This window comes from Mugil cephalus, chromosome 1, assembly GCF_022458985.1.
Source record: "Mugil cephalus isolate CIBA_MC_2020 chromosome 1, CIBA_Mcephalus_1.1, whole genome shotgun sequence".
In the NCBI taxonomy this organism is placed as follows: Eukaryota; Metazoa; Chordata; class Actinopteri; order Mugiliformes; family Mugilidae; genus Mugil; species Mugil cephalus.
The window spans coordinates 17,861,939-17,885,206 of NC_061770.1; the positions used below are offsets into that span (position 1 = coordinate 17,861,939).

At 43.5% G+C, this 23,268-nt stretch overlaps 1 protein-coding gene across 6 annotated transcripts; it reads left to right on the forward strand.

Moving 5' to 3' along the window:
- Positions 1-300: 300 nt before the first annotated feature.
- Positions 301-19,391, forward strand: ampd2b (adenosine monophosphate deaminase 2b). 6 transcript variants are annotated; one of them, XM_047584329.1, is made up of 19 exons: positions 301-465; positions 623-814; positions 11,056-11,180; positions 11,267-11,397; positions 11,484-11,552; positions 11,644-11,746; positions 11,879-12,068; positions 12,927-13,068; positions 13,196-13,285; positions 13,372-13,501; positions 13,598-13,792; positions 13,877-14,008; positions 14,124-14,287; positions 15,212-15,338; positions 15,438-15,601; positions 16,427-16,547; positions 16,705-16,878; positions 17,104-17,214; positions 17,401-19,391. In XM_047584329.1, the coding sequence occupies exons 2-19, from the start codon at positions 712-714 to the stop codon at positions 17,614-17,616; spliced, it is 2,487 nt and encodes an 828-aa protein (XP_047440285.1). In that variant the 5' UTR covers positions 301-465; positions 623-711; the 3' UTR covers positions 17,617-19,391. The 6 variants fall into 6 exon arrangements, with proteins under 6 accessions (XP_047440285.1, XP_047440286.1, XP_047440289.1 ...); XM_047584330.1 differs by lacking the exons at positions 301-465; positions 623-814 and adding an exon at positions 2,983-3,474; XM_047584333.1 differs by lacking the exons at positions 301-465; positions 623-814 and adding an exon at positions 3,471-3,608.
- Positions 19,392-23,268: the final 3,877 nt, after the last annotated feature.

The window sequence follows — 23,268 nt, forward strand, 5'->3', positions numbered from 1 at the left end:
CGCTTAAAATTTCCATTCGCCCCCCTCCTCCCCTCTTGCAGCTACAAATTACATTTAGTTCACACCTCAGCTCGCATTAGCATCAGCGCGTAAAAGCACAAACACTTTTGTCACACTTGTTCGTAAAAATGTCGCCACAACTTTTCTCCCCACTGGTTTGCCCACGCACAGATTTGTGGTTGTCATGGCAACAGCAGAACTGCGCTCTGCTGCCGCCGCTGTGTGTGTGTGTGTGTTTGTGTTTTTTTTTTTGTGTCCTGTGTGTGCATTTGTGTGTGTTTGTGTGTGTGTTTGCGCATGGTGGGGAGGGTCTCCATCGCAGCCCCAGCCTCCGTCGGTGCTGCAGCTGTTCGTGGAGCAGCACAGGAGCGTTTTGGTGGAGGGGGGGGCGGGGCCTGTTTCGCTGCAGAGGGATGCTGTGCAGCCCCACGTTGGACCAACCAGTCTGGAAATCCCTGCTCGCAGGCACGTAGCACACACACACACACACACACACACTCACTAACACACTTACGCTGACTGCAATCAAACTCCCTCAAGCGCCCAGCATCTGCGCTACATTTATCTCCCTCCGCTCCTGTTTGGCTTCTGTTATTTTTCTCTTGTGCTTCTCCATCCGTAGCCTTTCCACGCTCCGTCGTCTGAAGCTCTGACTCACTCTGCTCTCCTTTTTCCCGTCCGAGTGGAGCTGAGCCCACGCGACCCGGGAACATGTCCTCCAACCTGCCCTCTGTGACCGGAGGCACCGGGGCCAAAAGCAAGCCCCTCTCTCCTTTTAGGAAGCGGGGCAGCCTGCAGTACACAGCGAGCACAGGTGAGTGGATGGAGGGAAGGAGGGAAGGAAGGAAGGAGTCTGGGGGAGGGAGGAATAATCACACATGGACTGAGCTCCAGGATGTTTACCTCATCTTTATGTGAAATCAGATTTTTGGATTATTTATTTAAGAGGATTGGTGACAGGGAACACTCATAAAAACAGGATCCAGGGTGAATTACTTTTTCCCTGAAAGTAGTTGGGGCAAAACAAACCTGTTGATTAGACAGACAGCGGAGGAGAGGATGAGTTATGGCATTCATACCCTGCAGAGTTAATGCTCGTGCACTCGGGTTTCCTTTCACAGTTTATTTTCAGAGTTGGCATAAGTTAATTTGCAGTCGCTGCTGTATCAAACAGTTTGGACGTAGCGTAACTCCTTGTTGTCATTTTTTTCCTGTTATTATTAAAGGATTAGGTGCTCCTTTACAAACTAGGGACACCCTTTCAAAAATGAAAGTTTGTCCATAAATGAGAACAGGCACAAATAAATGTGGTGCAGTTGTTTTCCATTCGCTCTCGTGGGAGTGCAAGGCCTCGAGAGAATCTGTAGGTTGCTACCTCCGTACCTGATCCCCTCCTGAATGCGAGGATTAGCCTCCACTCTGATGTGCGCACACGCTGGTCAGCCTTTCATCTGAGCTACAAAGAGTGTGGAATCACCAGATGATAAAACACCAGCTGTTTCTCTTCGTTCGGCGGCAGCTCTCACTTGAACCCTTTCTGGAAATGCAAAACATTCGGTTCGTGGCCACATCACGCAAACGCAGAACAGCTGCAGACAACAACTTCAGGTCTCATCATTAGAAGAAATTACCGTGCAATTAAATATGTCTCGTTTGGAGCTGAGTTCAAGTCTTCGAGCCTTTATATTTCATTGTGCAAGAAAAGTATGCAAATGTGGTGAGGTAATTTCAGCCTAGGAGCCACAAGAATGAACATACTTATTTCTTTATATTATGGATATTTTTTTTATAGTACTAGAATTACCTAATGCAGGCACATTATTTTCAAAAAAAAAAATCATATATCTTTAAAGATCTCCTACACAAAGGTCATATCACCACTTTAACAGTGACGTGCTATGACATTACGGTGACAGTCACAGATTGATTTTCTTTACCCCCTGACTCTAAATGCAGCAGTAGGAGGTCTCGGTGAATCACCAGCCCTTCAATCAGCATGCTCTCCGTAATTACCCTCACTTATAGCTCATAGCCGACCGTGGTGTTACAAAAATTGCTTTTGTGCGTCAAGAAATAACCGATCAGAGGGAGTGTGAACAGTGCTCAGATCCAATTGTGAACCCTCCAGGCTTTGATTCGAGAAGTCTTTGCAGAAGCACGTCAGGGTAGCGTCATTTTACGTTGTTAAAGCACCGCGAGAGAGAACCGTCTGAGTAAGCAAACATGGCATTTACGTGACTCATCTTCTTTTGTCTTTTCCAAAGGGCGTTAGTGTACTTCGTGGCCGATCCGTGTGAATAGCGATACATGCAGCGAGAAGATGCTGCAGATTTTAGACTATTGGATTATTTCGGTACTCGTCGGTACTCAGGTGATCTTTAGATTGTTTCTGCTGCCCATAACAGGATCGTAAAGTAAAGACTGTGTGACACTTTTCCTGTCACTGGTCTGTCTTAACAGTTGTTTCAAATGACACTTTGCTCGCTGGGGGAGGTTGGGCCTGTTAGAGACCTTTACAAACAATCATCAATCAACTAGCACAGCGGAGAGGAGTGCAGCTGGATCTAATCAGCACGAAATGAGTTTCAGTCCCTCACCGCTTATCGTCATTTAAAGGCTGTGGAACCCCTGTGCGCACACACACACACACTCACACACACACACACACATATATGTATTGTTTGTGGGGCATGCAGTGGGCTATGCAGTTATTGTGTAGAGGTGCTGCGGCACATTCTCCATATACGGCCGGCGCTTGCGGGGTTTGCGGCGAGAACCTCAGCAGAGAACAGCCGTGGGCGAATCACTTCTCTGGCTGTGAAAAAGGTAGTTTTGAGATTAGAGCGACGCCCACTCACCAGTTTGCCTATTCTGTGCCTGGTGCTTATTTTGCACTTGCTGAACCATTTTAAAAACAGCGCCAACGACAATACATTTATGTAGCGGTGGGTAGCGGCCGGCAGATTAGTCATAATTGATTAGTTATCTCAATGTGCAACACAACAGCTGTCGGATAAACGCAGCGGCGTCGACAATATGGCCTCAGCGCGGAGCGTCATTGGGGGTACGCGTGGAAGTGACCCATAAGCAACATAAAACGTGGGATACCTGCTGCAGCTTGACTAACTCAGAGAGGCCATTCACGCTCTACCGGAGGCCGACAACGGACCTTTGAACACGTTGTACTTTGCCCACAGCTTGTTCACGCCTCTTCTGATTGTATCACACCTTCCCATCACTACACACATGTCACAGTAAACGTCATCAACAAACGCAGTGCGGGATCTTGCAGTGAAGAGTAATTTGTCATATTTTGTTTAATGATTGACCGAGACCCACCTCAACACACCTTCCACTGATAACCCTTCAGCCGCTCTCCTCTCGCGTGCCTCTACGGGCGTGTAGTCGTTTATATCCGCGCTGCTCCTCTGAACCAACATCTGGATTGGCCACGCATGGACCTGTGCCCTGAAGGTGGGACCTCCTTTCTTGTTGTATCGTTTGCTCGAATTTGGTGGTGTGGTGATGCAGTGGGTATGTTGCACAAATGACCGAGCCTGGGGTTTGAACAGAACGTCAGCCCGTGGAGAGCCGGCTTAGATTGAGAGGTACAGTGCATGTTGCTTCAGATACAGTTTAGATTACAGAAAATGTCTAAATGTTGTGGGGCGTGGTCTGATTGGTCGTTTTATTTAATGGTAAGAAATTAAATGAACTTCCTTAGGTACATTTTACTACATTGCCACTACTACATGCTGCAGTGACGAGCTTATCAATGAATCACTTCTGAGAGAATATAACAGGAGATAGTGAAGTAAATAAGCGTAATTTATGTATTAATCAGTACTGAAAATAACCGCACTACATCTGTGGTTACTTTGAAAACTGACATTCATTCATTCTTTCATTCATTTCAGTCAATGCCAAAGATAACTTGCCCAACAAATCAATTTAAAACACGTCTGAACTGAAATGACAACTGTTATTCTTCTTAACTGGAGTCAAACTAAAAAATATGATTTACGTGTCAGTGCAGCGATGATAATCCACTAATGTAATTTGTTTTTACATAGCAGCGTAAAAGCCCTGAATGTGCGTAGATGGGTGTTTTTCAGGCCTCTGCAGCCTCGTAAGGTCGGCGTCTGACTGTTTGCGATGCTGCGTTCGACCATCAGAGGGAGTCTGATTTGAATAAATGAAGCTACACCGGTGCATCTGTTCTGCGTTCCTCTCTTGGCCCGAGCGATTTGATTGTGGGGCACTTGAAAGCAATTTTGAATCGGAGTGCTTTTGAAAAAACATCACAACAATTTAGCCTTGAGAGGAAGAGTGGCAATTTGCTCAGAGTCGTGCTGACTCCTCTGCGTGCTGGATTTCTGTTTCCTGTACAGACTTCTGTTGTTCGCAGAATTTAAGGTTGCACACTTTACGTTTTTCTTTCAGCCTTTCGTGACCTTATCTGATAGTTTGGAAAGACAGAAAGTCGGCTGGGTTGGAGAGAGGTGACGGCCTGGAGCGACGGGACTGCAGCTCATAAATGTTTGTTCCTGTCAAGGTTACACATTTCTTCTTATTGGCAACAATTAAACACGAAAGACCAGACCTGCTGTAATGGTGCTCGTTCCTCCGTGGCATTTAACGCCACTGATGCTCAAATATCATTAGCAACCTCGAGCCACGCTATTGCAGTGGGAGTCATGCTGTGATGAGAAGTGCAATTTACTTTGACTCACCTCACAAGCCATTCTGCCGCTGTAAACACTCAAGAACCGAACCCACGACCGAAAATATCACTTTGTGCGACATTCACCGACACCTACAATGCCCAGGAGAACATTGCACACTCAGATATTATTCAGAATGAAGTCAGATATTACAGTAAGAAGCTCTGACGCTTTACTGATCCGGTCTGTTCTGCTTAAAAAGATTTGTAACATGAACACAGGCTATCATTGTCAGACTTATCTGAGAGACGAGTATGAAAACAGCATTCTCACACACTGGAGTGTTGGAAAAGGTAACGATTTCTTATTCAGCTTTTAAACAGAGTTGAACTCTAGGCAGTGTGGCGCAACAGAAGATAAGATAGTCAGAGCAAACACTCTACACAGTGATGTTGATTGAACTTAAAGGCCACATCAGCATCTTCTAACGCTTTCCGAGAGGCTCCCCGGCAACGGGGGCGTTTGACGTCTTTGGGAGCGTGTTTCAAAATCTTTTGTGGCTTAATTAAAAGGTCAGGAGGTTTGTTTTTGGAGGATAACTCAGGTAAATGTCCATATCATCCTCATCTGGGTGATTGTAATAGAATTTAGGTTGGTGGGGACGCGCACACATACCCAGGAGGTAAAGTGCAGCCCTGTCAAACCTCTCTGTAATAATTAACTTTTTTTTTTTTTTTTTTTGGCACCGTTAAATCCTGCAGCTGTTTGTGTTATCCAGAGCACGTTGACATTCACTACAACAGCATAGTAAGAAAAGAAAGAGCTGCAACTTGGGCAACATGCACAGAACGAGCACAATGAAGGATTTCATAAGATTTTACTATTATGAAACCAGGTCGTGGAATTGCAGCGTCTCTCTCTCTCTCTCTGTTATTGTTGCATTATTTCAGCATCATGCACTTGTGTGTTTATAGCACTGAAGGACATGTTCCAGAAATGTCTGCTGCAGCTGTAATGGGGACGACGTGCTGGCTCTTTAATTTCATTCACGTGAGAGGGGATGGAGGCAAGGTCTGTTTATTAGACATCTCCGCACTCTGGTCTGCTACTACTCAGCAGAGGCAAAAAAAAAAAAAAAAAAAAAGACCATGACATCTCAAACCTTACAGCTGAGGCAGCAGCATTTTATTCACGCACACGCAGAGATGACACAAACATCCCGAACACATGGTCCCCTCGGCGAACGAACGGCGCGGAGGATGAAGTGGACGAGAGAGGGGTGCTGTTAGAAAGAGTCGCTGTGGGAGAATCCACGTGGTCTGGTGATGTGCGTCCTCGCCCCCCCTGCCTCCTCGCTCTCCTGTGGTACATTCCAGATAGATGTCAGAGGCATTTAAATGAGGAGGATCAGCTCCAGAGGCAGCTAGTGCAGCGACAGCTGGCCTGAACCAGGAGACAGACAGAGCAGAGGGGGGTCACACACTGGGATGTGAGGGGGAGTTCATGGATCTGCTGGACCAGCTCTTTGTATGTATGACAGGGACAGATTAAGGGAGTAGAGGAGATGACTGTTTACTCTGTGAGTGTGCGGCGCCTGTATGTGTGTGTGTGTGTGTGTCTATTTTTGCCAGTTTTGACATTCGAGTGAATGTTTGAAGTGCTCCTGTCTTGTTTCTCTCCATCCTTCCCTCCCTGACATCCTGTTTACCCCATCCTGAAAGGCCAACAGACACCATCCTGGGCCATTTGCTGTTTGGCATGCTCTCTCTCCCTCCCTCTGTCTTTCTCTCTATCCTCCCTTGGGCCTGCTAGCTGCTGGTTAACTCAGGCTCTGAGGAGACAGGTACGCTCCACTGCCCTCATCCCTGACAATAAGCACAAGTAACGCTCTCCCCTCTAACCCCCCCCTCTTCTCCCCTTTCCTTCCCCCTCTTTCACAATCACGGCCACTCTCCTCTGCCCGTCCCCTGACGGCTTTGTGTAACAGCCCTGAGCAGCCCTGCCTTCGGTTTTGCTGAGGAGAATATGTGTCGATTGATTGTCCCAAAACAAGCTTTCTCATGTCCTTTTGAAAGTGCTGTAAAGGTGCAACTTAGCACAAAAGAATAAGCCTGCGTCGACGAAAGGCACTACACCTGCACCTATTGGCGGAACAGGTTGAAGTGGTTTCCAAGGCTAGCGCGGAGCCCGTGTTGTTTTTAAGTTTAGATTTTTGTGAGAAGGCTGAGAAAAGTAAAAGAAAACAAACACCGCCCTGCAGACGTGTACTTAAAGCGCTGCATCTTCTCTGGGCAGAGGATGACTTTTATTGACCGTCTTGAGAGGTGTCAGCTGAGTCAGAAGCTGACGGAGGAGGCATCCTTTAGAGGAGCCGAAGAGCCCGCAGTGTTTTTTACCTGCTGTGCGGTCGCTTTGTGTTTTGGATGTGGAAGGATAATGAGAGGATAAATTATTGTTTGGTTCTGTTGGAGCGTGTGGTCGCAGCATTTTGACTTTTTAAGTTCAGCTATATTGAAGTTTCACATTATTTGCACGGTGCTTTTTACAGAGTTGTGGGAGAAAACTGATTAAAACAAGAGTTTGACATCGAACCTTCATTTTTTTTCTTGACACTGTTTTGGAAACAAACTTTGAGAAACTGGTAAGACCTATAATCTTATTTCTTTTTGGGGTTTTTTATTGTGGTTAAACCATAACATTAAATTTAAAAGACTTTAAACAATTTTATTCTGCACAAATCCTTATAACTACTGGATTTAATGCATGGATTTTTGCACCAAAACATTTTTGCTAAGTACATTTAAGTACTTAGGCCACCCGATCCGTCTTGAAGCTTTTCAGACGAACCTCCTGCGTTTGTTTGTATTCTGCATTCCCTGGTGATCCTGCCCTCTCAGCAGCACATGTAACAGTAGAGAACATACGTCTTTCTCTGTGAGACACGGAGGCTGTGACTCATCTGGGACTTTAGTGGGTGCAGGTAGACGGCTGTTGATGAAGCATTAACCACTTTGTGGTAAAAAAAAAAAACAAACAAAAAAAACAAAACAGAGAGAGGCGGACATAGAAAGTGGTTAGAAAGTGTTACGCTGAATTGTTTAGTTTGGTCAAACAGCGTTGGCCCACATGAGGAAGAAATGAGCAGATCTGTAGATGAATTTCCACAGGATGTCTGTTGACCTCGCACCCTACTCTGGTCTGTAGGCTTTGAGTGACTTTCCACTTGTCATTGCAAGTCCCCCCCCCGGGGACCTGTTACCCCGCTCCATCCGTTTCAAGCGAGACCGGAGTTGGGACTCTCCATACATGCTACTGAAATATGCATGCGGTGGAAGTCTCTCTGCAAGCTGATACTGATACATCTGACCTTATTCTGAGGCCCGGTGGCAATATGAAGCGATGAGCTGCGAGGGATGTGTGTCGCGTTGTCTTTTATATTTGACGTGTTTTTCTGTGAGACATCTGGTGCCCGCCTGGAGATGGCTTTAAACCTATTTCACCTCGTGTTGTACGAGGCTGCATTCCTGCGATCCTGCCTCGATTAGATCAATAAAACTTTCAGTCAACTAGATTATGTGACCGAGGGAAACATGACTGACTTTAATTTCTGAGTGCTTTGCTCTGCAACTATGGGGGGGGGGTGAGTTGTTACATAACCATAAATGCTACTGATCCAAATATAGCCGCCATTAGGGGATTAGCTCCGGGTCCGGTAGGCTCGGCTAGGCTCAGCTCCGCTGCGTCCCAGCGTGCATGTCTTTGCCACAGGTCGCTTCTTGCCCTCCGCACCAGTGTCCACTGCCATCACGACCATTTGATACGCTCCGAACTGACGGCACGTTTGCTTAAAGGCAGCATCCCAGGCAGCCGTTGCATCACACAGACGTCTTCTTCCCAATGGCAGGAGAGCATCAGTCTGTGGCCGGAGTATGAGGACAGTTTAGCATCGCGGCATGTTTTTTTTTTTTTTGTTGTTTTTATTGACTCCAACTTGCTCTGGGTAGAGGGAAGTTACTTTTATACATATACTTTCATAAAATCAATTAGTCTGTTAATGATTTGTTTGGAAAAACGCATGAAAAATCCTCATTGTACTTTAGGAATGTTTCTATTAAGCTGTGAATCTTCCCAGTTTAGACTCTGGAACTGTTTGTTATTTACTGTTTGTCAAGGTAAATAATCAGTTCACGCTTTTAATAATAAAGTCACTAATTGAAGACGATGCACATCAGGTATTCTAGGTTATTTCAGTTGTTTTCAATCAAATTCACAGACTAACTAATTCACTTTTCTTCCTTTATCACTAGCAGAGTTCAGTTTTTATTTGTTTAGTCTTACATTTGCCCCAAACGTTATTTAGAAGAAGATTTCGCTCAAGCCTCAAGCTCAGTATTTGGTTATTAGAGAATAAAACATGAGCCCACTTGAATATTCGTACACATTTTGAGTTCTCCCAGTGATTTTAGGATGAGACTCTGTGTATGTTTTGACATCGCTGCCATGTGTCGCAGGCAAACGTGTCCTCCGTGTTGAGTGGGATGTGTTGATTGGGCCGTGTTAAGCAGAAGGTGCTGAACGCGTGGTGAGCTTCGGTTACGGCCCGGGCCAATTATTTTGCCGTCGTCCCTCTAAAGCAGCCATTCTGTGTTCACTTTAATGACGTCTTAATCAGCCCAGTTAATTGGTCTCGTGGGTCCGGATTGCGATTCCCACAGAGAAGACGCGCTACTAGACGTGCTGCGTTAAATAAATCAGACTTCAGTCGAGGTATCGCGCTGCGTACCCTCCTCTGACCTTCTTGGGTGTATGGTCTATAAATATCAGCAGGCCCATTGACACTCAGGATTAAATATTCACAAGGATGAATATTTCAGTGGCAGGTACATAGTTTCAAAGGAAAGATGAATATCTGTCTAAATTTACACCCCGGGGAGGTGGAGGAGGTCAGCCGCGAAGGCACCGTCTCTACTGACCTCTCTGTTTTTTTTTTTTTTCCCCTCATCGCTGTTAACAGCCTCCATCACCACTCATAGCCGTCCTTGTCCCAAGTACTTTTTTTTCCCCGCCCCTTTGTTTTTCCGTCCTTCCATGACAACCGGGTTTGTTTAAAACTTGAGTCTTGCTGTGGCAACAATGGATTGTATTAGCCGGTGTATGTGCCGATGGGCTCTCCACCTGAATGCTCCATTGTGTCTGAAGACACAAACAAACGGGGACAACAAGCTTCTGCATTCTGTACAGTCTGTGGAAAAGCTACATGTGATAATGTGAAGAAACTTTTTTTTTTGCTATTTTCAAGGTTGGTACAGCGATCAGCCAAAATATAATGACCAGTGACAAGGGAATAACATTGACCATCTTGTAAAAATACAATGTTCTGCTGGGAAACTTTTTGGACCTGGAATTCTTGTGGATGTTACTTAGACATGTAGCACCCACCCAGACCAGACCAGAGACCCCCGCCCCATAGCAATGACACACAGAATGCAGCCTGACACAGACACACACTCAAAATGGTTTAGGAACAACACAAAAAACATGAAAAACAGCAGAAGGTGTTGACATGGCCTTTAAATTCACTAGATCCCAAAATGAAAGTATCTGTGGGATGATGCACAGAGGCCCCTCCACTAACAATATTGTATTGTATTTTCAGACTCCACAGTGACACCCTCACAAAGCCCATGTCCATTCTCTGATGAGTCACAACTGCTTTAGGAGGCACAAGGGAGACTTACACGATATTAGGAAGGATGGTCGTAATGTTATGGCTGATCGCTGTTGCAAGAAACCCAGATTGATGACATCACCTAACTGAAATAGTCAGTGGAGGATATTGTGGTTGTGTAGCTCTGTTAAGTACATGTGCAAGATAATCTATAACTGATGGATTTCACGGAATCAGAGCCTTATAACTCTCTCTGTCTTAAAGAAGCGTACACTGAGCTAATAACCTCTGTTACATACTCAAACGCATATTAAATTGCTCACATTTAAAACAATAAATCTTTAAACCGAGCTGAACCTCATTATTCAAATTAGATGAAGCGATGTGTAAAGTAAACCTCCACTCTGCGTTGTGGTAAATAATAGTAAATGTAGTGCAGCAGTAGAACATATGAGGGCCAGTCGCTAACATACCAAGCACCAGTATTTATGTAACGTTTTAGCTAACATTAGACACCATGAGACACTGGTCATACCAAACCAAATATGGCTGTAGGTGCAAAATTCCAGAGTGCATTGAACTGATTGATGGTGCATATTTCTCTGATGGGCTTTTTGTGCCCTCATTAATAAAGAATAAGGCATCTCTGTATAAAACATTGTTATTACAAAAGAGAAACTCCTTGACACTGAAATGCTGCTTTCTCCTCCTCTTTATCTGCAGTCGATCTCCGTGGTGCGCGCCACCTACTCACTTCCCAGCATTCCCTGCCTGGGATCCCCGTGGCCTTGAAACAATCCATTGACCTGCGAACTTCCATGGATGGGAAATACAAGGAGATCGCCGAGGTCAGCGCTCCGTCGTTGCGCCGAGTCGTTGACCTGGCGGATTTATTTTTGAACTTTCTGGTAACTTTGTGCTTGTCCTCGTGAAGGAGCTGTTCTCCCGCAGCCTGGCCGAGAGTGAGATGCGGAGCGCCCCCTACGAGTTCCCGGAGGACAGCCCCATCGAGCAGCTGGAGGAGAGACGCCAGCGCCTAGAGCGACAGATCAGCCAGGATGTCAAGTAAGTGAGGGAACGGGGCGAACGCGCCGCGTTTGTGGCGCCGCGCGCTGATGATCCCAAAGTGAACTCAGCCTCTCCGTCCCCAGGTTCGAACCCGACATCCTCCTGAGAGCCAAGCAGGAGTTCATGAAGACTGACAGCGCCACAGACCTCGAGTTAGTCCGTCTCCTTACTTCTACTGAATGTTGGGAACTTTAACCTACCAGAATAAAAGGCATTTTACGTGTTTTATTGATCAAATGTTAGATACATGAAGGAGCAGAGCCAAATGCCCGACCTGCAAGAGAGAGACGTGGTCCCAGAGAGAGAGTACCAGCGAGTCAGCATTTCAGGAGAGGAAAAGTGCGGGGTAAGTCAGCGGAGCAGTCGCTGCAGCGAGAAGCAGCACAGATTTTCTTTTGTGCTATTTCTCACAGTCTAATAACACCTCCTCTCCCACGAAGGCTTCATTTGCATTAATGCTATTGTTTTATCCAACAAGGTACCGTTCACAGATCTGTTGGATGCCGCCAAATGTGTGGTGAAGGCTCTGTTCATCAGACAGAAGTACATGGGCCTGTCGCTGCAGAGCTTCTGCAGGACCACCGCTCGTTACCTGCAGGAGCTGAGCGAGAGGCCTCTGGACTTAGACATCTATGAGGAGGAGATGCCAGAGACCTCATCCACCGCAGGTATACACGTCACATACATGAGCGAGTCTCCTAAAAAAAGGAAGCGGCGTCTCGAAATTCCCCCTTTTCTCCAGGTTCCAAACTTTTAGCATTTATTGCTTTTCTTAGTTTTCTGTCCTTGTAAATAGAGGTCGACCTGAGCCGATGTTAGGAGCTGATTCTGCTTTTTCTCCCTCCATTTACATGATAAAAATGACACAATCATGACAAAGTGTCAAGTCTCAATTTAACCGAAAGCATAAACATTTGCAGAACTCAAAGAATATTTAATGCTGTTATGCATAGAAAGAGGTAGAGCACAAGCAGTAGAGTAGCAGTAGAGTACTAGAGACAGTAAAATAAATTAAATAAATCGCCAAAAACTGTTTTTTTCTTATTAGTGTGAGAGTGGATGTAAATCGTCTGTAAATCTTGTATCGTGTATCGGCCGATACCGCGATACCAGTCACAAAAAACGCAAATATCTGCCCGATATATCGGTCGATCTCTGCTTGTAAACGTAGTGGATTTTGGACAGTTGGTCGGGCCAAACAATCCCATGCACAATAAGACGCCCTCAAATCAGACACACGGGTCCTTCAACGAGGCGAAAACACAAATCAAAACAATAACCGTTAATCATCTTAGCAGCGCTTTCTTCCCACTCTCTCTCTCACTTAAAAACTGCTAATCTGAAGGGCGCTGTCGTGTGCAGTCCTCTCGCATCAGTGCGTACCCGGGCGCACCCACAGATTTCACCATCCATCTGTTACGCTCCTGTGAACATGCTGCCGCAACGCTGGGGCTGTCGAAGTCAGACCTTTAGCTGCATGTGCGCGCCCATCTCGTGACACGGTGCGACGTTCTGTCTCCTCTCAGATGGCACGGTGCACCCGCCTGTTTCTGAAACGCACCCCTACGAGAACCAGGACGTTGCCAGCTTGCCCCCCGATATGGGGTACGGCTGCAAGATGGTGGACGGCGTCGTGCACGTGTACACGGCGAGGAACGTTATGGACAAGTGAGATATTTGTGATATCCCCCCTCCCTCCTCCTCGGTGTGATGAGATGCTGGTCTGTTTTTAGACTGCGTTCACACGTTTCTTTGGCAGCGTTTTCGAGTCTTTTGGTTCTTCTGTTGCTAACAGGAGCACAGAGCTGGACCTGCCGTATCCAGACCTGCAGGAGTACATCGCTGATATGAACGTCATGATGGCCCTCATCATCAACGGGCCGGTGTAAGCTCGAGTTGACTTAAAAAAATACATTAAAAGAGCACCATCTGCCACAGAAGGTGCCCACTATCTGCTCTTTTTCTACACAGAAAGTCCTTCTGCTATCGCCGTCTGCAGTACCTCAGCTCCAAATTTCAGATGCACATCCTGCTGAATGAGATGAAAGAGCTGGCAGCGCAGAAAAAAGTCCCACATCGAGACTTTTACAACATCCGTAAGGTGAACTTGAGAGCCTTTTATTTTTCTCTGCTTCATCTTCATTATTTGTTGCATAACAGAACGAGGCAATTTACATATTATTTTCCCGTTTCGCAGGTTGACACACACATTCATGCTTCATCCTGTATGAACCAGAAGCACCTCCTGCGTTTCATAAAGAGGGCCATGAAGAAGTATCCTAAAGATATCGTGCACGTGGAGAGGGGCAAGGGTCAGACGCTCATGGAGGTGTTCGAGAGCATGAACCTGACGGCCTTCGACTTGAGCGTTGACACCTTGGACATGCATGCAGTGAGTAGTCTGGACAGTTTTGGAAAAGAAAAGACAAAAAGTTCATAAGAAACTGAGACTTTTTCTTTTTTTTTTTTTTTGCAGGACCGAAACACTTTCCATCGATTCGACAAGTTCAACGCCAAATACAATCCCATTGGGGAGTCCATCCTGAGAGAGATCTTCATCAAGACAGACAACTACATCGAGGGGAAATACTTTGGTCACATTATTAAGGTGATACCTAAATGCACCAACAACCTACACCTGGCAGTGTGTTTTGTGTTTTTTTTTTTTGGTCCATGCAGGGTGACTGCGCCCTCTGGTGACAGTTTGTGTCTCTGCTCTTCAGGAGGTGATGGCCGACCTGGAGGAGAGCAAGTACCAGAACGTGGAGCTCAGACTGTCCATCTACGGACGCTCCAGAGACGAGTGGGACAAACTGGCCAAGTGGGCCGTCAAGCATAAGGTCCACTCCAATAACGTCCGTTGGCTTGTCCAAGTGCCACGACTCTTGTGAGTGATGAAATGTGACTACATTGCATTTTCATTTATTAAAAAACTAATACAAATGAAGAGTCGACTTTAGGGCAACTAACCCCCTCTAGTGTATTTACACTCATTATCTCTCAGTATTGTCCTTGTGCTTGAATTTTATGCCACTTTATTCTCCTACTCCTAAAGAAAGTCTCTTATTTTACTGCCCTTAATTTGCAGTATTTGACTAAACTTTCTAGTTATTTATGAAAATACATATTTGAAATAAAAGGACACGCACATAGTTTATAAAATACAAAGCAGTTCTATGAATTAGTCCAAACCTTTCCACAACAACACAACATTAAACAGCCTAAGCCTCCAGGGTTAGATAATAGCAGTTATTACTGTAATATAGAGGAAATTATTACTGTGTCATTTAATTTGTTTGTTTTTTTTTTTACACTGAGATAAAACTAAATTAAATGTTTGAAGATAATAATTTAATTTGAATATAAAAGCCGTGCCTGCAGGAGCCCCCGCGTGATTTGTTGCTGAAGCTCCTGCTTTACTTTATTTAATTAATGAGATTATGTGAATTCTTTATAGAGAGATAGGGTTTGTTTTGACACACTGAAATTAAAAAGCAAAATATTGCCTGCAAAATAACTGGTCTTCTGTTGCCTTTTCATGTGCAGATAATAAGGATTTTCAAGCTCATGCGTCACCAAAAGACAAACTCAGAGTGACACTGCAGTGACACGGCCTAATTATTTTGTACTGTCTAACTCAAAACGTTGAAAACTGAATATTTTCTGGTGACTTTGTCTCAGAGAGTTACACACAGCCATGACTAAGGATTTTTTTTTTAAATACATGTAACTCACATGCATAAAATAAAAACTAGACAGACAACATAACATCAATAAAGCCCTTGATTTATTTTTCACTCTCTCTTCAAAGTGACGTTTACCACACAAAGAAGCAACTGTGCAACTTCCAAGAAATGCTGGAGAATGTCTTCATGCCTCTGTTTGAGGTCACGGTCGACCCCCGCAGCCACCCGGAGCTGCACCTCTTCCTCCAGGACGTAAGGAACCCTAGCGGCGTAATTATCTGCATCGTTCAAAAAAGACCGCCTTCAGTCCCGAGCGGGTTTGATCAGATCTTCTCTTGATTCCTCGCGCAGGTTGTGGGTTTTGACAGCGTGGATGATGAATCAAAACCAGAGCAACACATCTTCAACCTGGACAGTCCGCTGCCAGTCAACTGGACAGAGGAGGACAACCCGCCCTATTCCTACTACCTCTACTATACGTATGCAAACATGACGGTGCTGAATCACCTGCGCAGGTACGTCACCTCCTTTATTCAACCTGCTGCCATAACCTGCTTTATGTTCACACTGACCGGCCCCAACGGAACAGAAACAGAACAAAGACCTGTTCATATAGGCGTATTAATCAGCTGATAATTTTATTATCACACACATTTGGTAAAACTTTTAACTTAAATGTGAACACAAGCTTAGTGAAAATACAAAACATTAGATAACTGTAGTTATAATCTGCTTCAAGGTTTCTTTAATTGTTTAAACACAGAGAACGACTTCCGTCATTACTTTTATTTACATTCGTACTTTCTTTTAGTTACTTTTCATTATTTTTTGTTACTCATTACTTTGTTACTGTTCCTTTTTTTTAACTTATGTCACTCGTTGCTTTTCATTAGTTTTCGTCACTAGTTTGTCACTTGTTACTTTTCGTTACTAAACCTTATGTTGCTTTTTTGTCACTTGTTACTTTTTGTTTCTCTACTTTTCATTACTTTTTGTTATTTTTCATAACTTTATGACACTCGGTAGTACAATTTAGAACATGTTAAAAAAAACTCAAATAGAGTTCTTTAGCGTGGTTATAGGCAATTGCAGATAGGTGTGTCATACGAATAGAGTTCACTTATTAGTCTTGTTGCGTTGCATTGCAAATCTAAATGCCAAACGCATATTATAAATATATCATATTTCAAACCATACACTCTTGGAGTCCTCTTCTGTATTTTATATCTGTTTTATATGCGGTAACAGAGTAACATCAGTGGGTTTACATTTACTTGCTGAGCCCAACAAAGCTGAGCTCACTGCCTGTTTTGTTGTGTCTTTGGTTTTTTCCGTTCCAGACAGCGGGGCTTTAACACACTCGTCCTCCGTCCTCACTGCGGGGAGGCAGGGCCGATCCATCACCTGGTGTCTGGTTTCATGCTGTCAGAGAATATCTCCCACGGGCTGCTGCTCAGAAAGGTGTGCACCCAGTATCACAGCAGCTGTTTATTTCACACACACACACACACACACACACACGGGAGAGCTTTTCTTTCCTTGGTACTTCCTTATTAGCTCCTGTAAGTGACGGCTGCTGTATTACTGTGACTCAACGTGATGCCTTGTGTTCGTCCAGGCTCCCGTGCTGCAGTACCTGTACTACCTGGCCCAGATAGGCATCGCCATGTCTCCTCTCAGCAATAACAGTCTGTTCCTCAGCTACCATCGTAACCCTCTGCCGGAGTACCTGTCCAGAGGCCTCATGGTCTCTCTGTCTACTGATGACCCGCTGCAGTTTCACTTCACCAAGGTCAGTCAAACGTTTTTTACTGCTCACTTTAAACGACCAGTGTGTGGGAAATAGAGCCATCTAGTGGTGTGTTTGCAGATCACAACTAATACAAGAGGCCCAACTCCTTCCTATGCAGACATGTCTTGATTAATATTCTCAAATCCTACACACTTGTCATTTAATTTACTGTGATTTGGGTTCAGTGTAAATACTATATACTATGCTGTGTGTGTTTTAACGTAGGAGCCCCTGATGGAAGAATACAGCATTGCTGCTCAAGTGTGGAAACTGAGCTCCTGTGACATGTGTGAGCTGTCCAGAAACAGTGTACTGATGAGTGGATTCTCACACAAGGTATCACCTGACATTACAGCACATTGCAGATCTATCGATCTATCTATCTATCTATCTGTCTATCTACTGTTGCAGATTATTTCCTGAAATCCTAATTCCCCGCACAATTATAACGAATTACAAAACCAGAATAATGTACAGGTGTTAAAGAAACCCCTAATTTCACTGAGCTCTCCTCTGGATCAGGTGAAGAGCTACTGGCTCGGCCCAAACTACTTCAAGGAGGGGCAGGAGGGCAACGACATACGGCGCACCAACGTTCCCGACATCCGCGTGGCGTACCGCTACGAGACCATGGTCGAGGAGCTGAATCTGATCACGCAGGCCATCCGCACAGACGAGCTGGAGACCATCGAGGAGGAGGGGAGTCTGTGCATGGGAGCCGTGCAGGCGGAGAAGTGAACGTGCAAGCGCAGCACAACAAGTCTCGCCACATTCCCCGTTTTTCCACATCAGGACATTGTACAGATTTGCACAGAAAACATATCACGTGTGTGAAAAGAGGAAAGCTGTGGTAAGATTTACAACTGTGGCAATATGAAAGAGGACCTACAATCTGTGTACCTGAGCTGGTGACTTCCTTTAGTTTCTCTGAGTCGTCCTTGGTTTAATTTGAATGGTGAATTTCATATTGTCTCTTGATCGTTTGTTTTGGGAATTATTATATTTTCATATTTTGTGACTGTTTATGTCGGCGTTCATGTGCAATGTGTGTATTTCCTGTGAATCATCAATCAGTCATTGAATCATTCAAAACATTTTCACATGAAAAGTTTCACCCATTATTTTTATTTATTTATTTTTTTTTTTTAAAGCCACTGGATCCAACACTGACTGATTAAAGAAAGACCTGGAACAGTTTTATAAAGAGATGAACCTCTAACATCCACATGGGGGCGCAGTTGAGGCAGCGTTGAGGACACTGAGGTCATGGTTGTGCTTTCTTCTCCCGCAGTTTGGGGATTTTTGGCATTTTGACCGGATTGAAGCACTTTTAATCGACAGCGTGCACGTTTTACAAACTGATTAAATTCGGAGTAATGATAACACAGAATTTTATTTTTTCGGTGCATCCTTGAAAGTTTCCTTGGAAGCTTTCTTTAGTTTGGTGCTAAAAAAAACAAGTTTAGTTAGTTATTTGCTGCAACTAGTTATAGCAGAAATGCACAAGTTAAAACTTAGCACGGCTGTCATGCAAACATCTAAGACATTTAAGACGTTACAAAAAGTGTAACTCTTAGCTCAGTTTGAATCTGACTTGGTAAAGCTACAGCTAATGTTATACTTGATTACTATATATAAACATGAGCAAAAATCTAATTAAAAACTGTTGTAGGCTGGGAACAGTTTATGGTGTCATGCTTGCGAGAGATTTAAATTGGTGCTTCAGATGTTTACAATTAATACGAGATTTACACATTAGTAATAAGGTAATTAGATAAGTGCACCTTGATCTAATAAATATAATGGTTTGTAATAATTAACTACTTCTGTGCAGAAAACTCTTCTGAAGATGTGGTCCAATTTGAACAGAATATAAATGCAGTTTCAGGCGGAGTTGAGGTGGAATGATGAGTTCGGTGTTTCTAAAATCCTGGCGACTGTTGACTATATCACGACGCTTTGCTGCGATGTCGGCTCCCTGTTCACGGTTGACACATTCAGTTCCTCATGCTGTACGACTGGAAGAAGAATCTCCAGCTTCAGTGTTGCTGCAGTGTTTGTGTTGTTGTTTTCTCCCCCCCCCAGTCTTTCCAGTGTTTCTGTGGCGTTGCATGAGGAGACATTGGTATTTGTTCCAGGTTTGTTCGCTTGTCTCTTATTATTCTCGCTCCTGTTTTGTGACTCTGGTACCATCTGTCCTTTACAGATATATTTCATGTACATTCTGAGTAATAGTACAGTGTGTGATGCATGATGATCTGTTCCTTCCGTTTTTCACTCCTTGCACAAGTTCAACCAGTGCCAAATACATGAAAGAAAATAATCTTTTTGACTTCTGGAAGCTAACCAGCCCTTTTCAAACTCCTGCCTTCAGTTCGGGTCCTGGTGTCATCAGTAGGGCTCGTTGTTGCTGCTCAAAAGCACTATGTGTCCTCCCAGAGAATTGTATGTGCTACTTGTGAAATATTATTTAATGCCATGTGTGTCAGAAATAAATATTATTCATGTTGGGAGTTTTTTCTTTTTTTTCTTTTAAGCCTATACGTCTTAGAGAGCAAACGAACGTTGAAAAACCACGCGGTATAAAACTATGAATAAGAAACTGTGGGTCAGCACTTGATAATCACAAGGGGCTCTGTGGGAGTACGTGTGAGTGAGAAAGAAAGAGAAGTGAAACAAAGAGTGCACTGTGCTCATATTCTGCTCATTATATCCTCTGATGTGGGCCAAAGTAAGAGCTGGAATTTTAACATGAATCTCAGACCAATTACAAACCTTTTGGCTACAATGCTCTCTGTACATATACTGCTGGACGTTTTGCATTTATTCAAATACACTCGTTGGCTACACAACCTCTCTTGTAAGTTAACAAACAGCATTTCTGTTTTTTTCAGCTGTGTGACAGAATCTGAAGAGGAAGTACACAAACTCAATATGATGACTAAGGCTACGGTACAACTGAGAGCGTAGGAAAAAGCCAGTGGCGGGACTTTTTAATCTATTTTGTTTTTTGTTTTTTTTCCTGTGAACCCTTGCTAAAGGTGAAACTGTACGCATATCACCCCATAGCTTAGTTCTTGTTATTTTAGATATCATTTAGGTGTGTCGAGGACAGGTCTAGACCTGCAAAATGATCTGGTTTAATGTTTTCAAATACAATAAATGCTCTGTGTTAAAGTGCAGTATCATGGACTTGGTCGGTCTGTCTGAGGTTTTGATCCAATTTGGATCATTTTAAATACAAATGATACCTAATCTGGCTGTATATTATATCATATGTGTTTGTCTTCTTTGTTCAACACTGGTAGTCTATATATAGGGTGAGAGGGACATTTTTTTTTTAACTAAACACAAAAACTAAGGAAATTATTTCTTTGTTGTAACAATGCTTCTTGGCAATAGATCTCTATCTCTAATAGAGATGTTACTCTTGGTGCTTGCTGCTATTGGTTCAGCAATAAGGCCCTTAATAAGAAATAAAGACACAATCTCCCAAATGTGAATTCCCTTACGTTTGTGCTAGGTTTATATCACTGAGTGTATAAACAGGTTAGAAAATGGGCAGGACGAGGCTATGTGTTGGGTAGGGCGAAGTTAGGAGGTGGGTGGGGCTGAACTTGGTGAACTGGTGAATTTTCATCTCATCTTCCGTACCGCTTAATCATTCACTAGGGTCGCGGGGCCTATTCCAGCTGGCATCGGGCGAGAGGTGGGGTACGCTCACACCTAGGGTCAATTTAGAGTCTGAACTGGTAATTTATTGTATATAAATATGGACGTGGTCCCCACTTCCTTGCATTGCCTAAACTCGCGCTATTTGGTTTTCCCGGGTACACAGGTAGCGTCATACTGCGAGTTTGGAGCCAGAGTCTACATGGAGCCACATTATCAATGACCCAACTACTTCTGCCAGACTTTCTTGCATTTTGGTTTAATTAATTCTACACTCTGCTCTACCTCCACCATTTACAACTAAATATTGGATTGTACACTGTACTTATTTTTTCTTTTTTTTTCAACAACTCTCATGGTCCAATGGGACTGCTTTAGAAACAGTTGGCATGGCAACTTGTAGTCGCCATTATGTCAATGAAACAAACAAAAAATTGGCACTTCAACATGCATCAATATTATATTTACTACTTGACTGAAACCATCTTTGAAAAAAAAAAAATTTGACGTGTTTCATTTCAGCCCAAGTCCCATCTACCAACATGGAGGAAGTGGAGCTTATGACCTATAATGCAGTCAGCCACCAGGGGGAGCTCTACTTTGCTTTGGCTTCACTTAACAGAGGAGCAGTTCCTTTCCACATATGGTTGGGATGCGTCCCCCTCCATAGTCCTCAAATATGACAATGACTCATGGCCTAGTGGGATATCCGCATGGTAACTTTATTTTTCTTTGTGTATTTTACATTAGTGGTGACTAGCATATTTATTTTATTATTATCCAGACACTTTAAGCTGTTCTCTTTAAATATTAAATGCCACACAAATGGTAGTATTAACTGGTTGGTTTTGGTAATGCATATCTTGTCAAAATGCACGATATTTAGATTATTAGCAGCTAAAATGTTTCTAGCTTTGTGAGTGCACGCATGTCAAATGTTCAAGCAGTGAAAGATCCTAAACTTGAATCATTAGTATGCAACAATGGGGAATCTTCTTCAGCCACCGGAGACTAAAGCAAATCTTAAAAGTAGTTTTTTGTGTGTGACCACAACAAAATAACACAAATAAAACTGGTATTAGCTAAATATTATAAAGAAAAGGGGACACACAGATACGATCTGTCTCCTGGTGTCCTTAGTCATGCATGGAGTTGAGAAGTACGTTCCTGGAAATAACGTTAAAACGGGGAGGTTGAGATTTTTTAATATAAGGACTCCCTCTTCAGAGGGTACTCCCAACTATGGGAGAAAAATATTCGATTTTTTATGAGAATAAACCAGACAAACCTTGGTGGAGCTGGTGGAGAAGTTTCTGGACTCCTCCTCCTCCTCTTGACTGCCATCGTGTCCTTGGGCAAACTCTCGTCCTGATGGCAGGCCAGCATCTTGATTGGCAGCCTTACAGTCAAAACAGCCTCAAAAAATAAATGATAAAGCACTTTGTAGGCATTGTGTAAGCGCAGTCCAGAGACTTTGCCCATGATTTTACCTGTTCCATTTTAATAGTTTCACAATATCAGATTTATTTATGGCGTAGTCCAGAGTACCATGACATGATCAAAGCACTTCAACAAATGCTAAGTCATGTTATTGACGCAATAAAGTGATCGTAATGTGATCAGAGCAATGCTACGAATGCTAAGTCATGTTATGGACGCAATAAACCTAGAAAAACTGGGTCTACACTGCTGTTTATTTACTAATAGATCAGTGCAGCTACACAATTTGCCTTCATGCAATGACTGGCATTTTCTGGAGAGCAGTGAAATCTGTGCCACATCTTTGTTCTTACAAACCTTTTCAATAAATTCTTAAAGAATTAAAGAGGCACTAGGAACAAGGCAGCGACGAGGGGACACTTTTTATTTACAAAATGCAGTGTTTGAAATGTTAGCAAATGGAGACCTCTGAGCAAAAAAAGTCATCTGACAATCAACTTGATTTTTAAAACTTGTAGCTATTGCAGGCCTCAAACAATTAACGTACTTGTCCCTGTGCAACTAATCAGTGAACTGACTCTGAACAGCTGTATTCCCCCTTAAAAACTACTGCTTGTGTGTGTATATAAATATATGTAGAAAAATATGTATTTGAGTCATCAAATAGCGTAGTCCAGAGTATGTTGAAGTGATCAAAGCACTTCAACAAATGCTGAGTCATGCTATGGATGCAATAAACTGATTGCAATGTGTTCAAAGCACTTCAACAAATGCTGAGTCATGCTATGGATGCAATAAACTGATTGTAATGTGTTCAAAGCACTTCAACGAATGCTAAGTCATGTTATGGACGCAATAAACCAAAATTATGCCTACACTTGCTGTTTGAGGTCTGTTTGTACCTCCTAACATCTCAGTGCAGTACACAATTTGCCTTCATATGCTTGCAATGATTGACTTTTTGTGGGGAACAGTGGGATCAGTGCCACAGAGCTGCCATTTTTGTTCTTACATAATTCCCATAAATCTCCATGTATTTGGAGAAGAACAGAAGTTGCTACCAAAAAAAAAAAAAAGGGTCACACACTCTAATATTTCATTGACCGCCTTTAGCTTTTTAGTGTCTGTGGCATTGTTTTAATAAGCTCCTGCTATGTCACAAGATTTATATTTAGCCAGTGCTGGATTCATTTTTCACCAAGATCTTGTATTGATGATGGCAGAGTCTGACCATTGCACAAAGTCTCCTCCAGCACATCCCAAAGATTCTCAATGGGG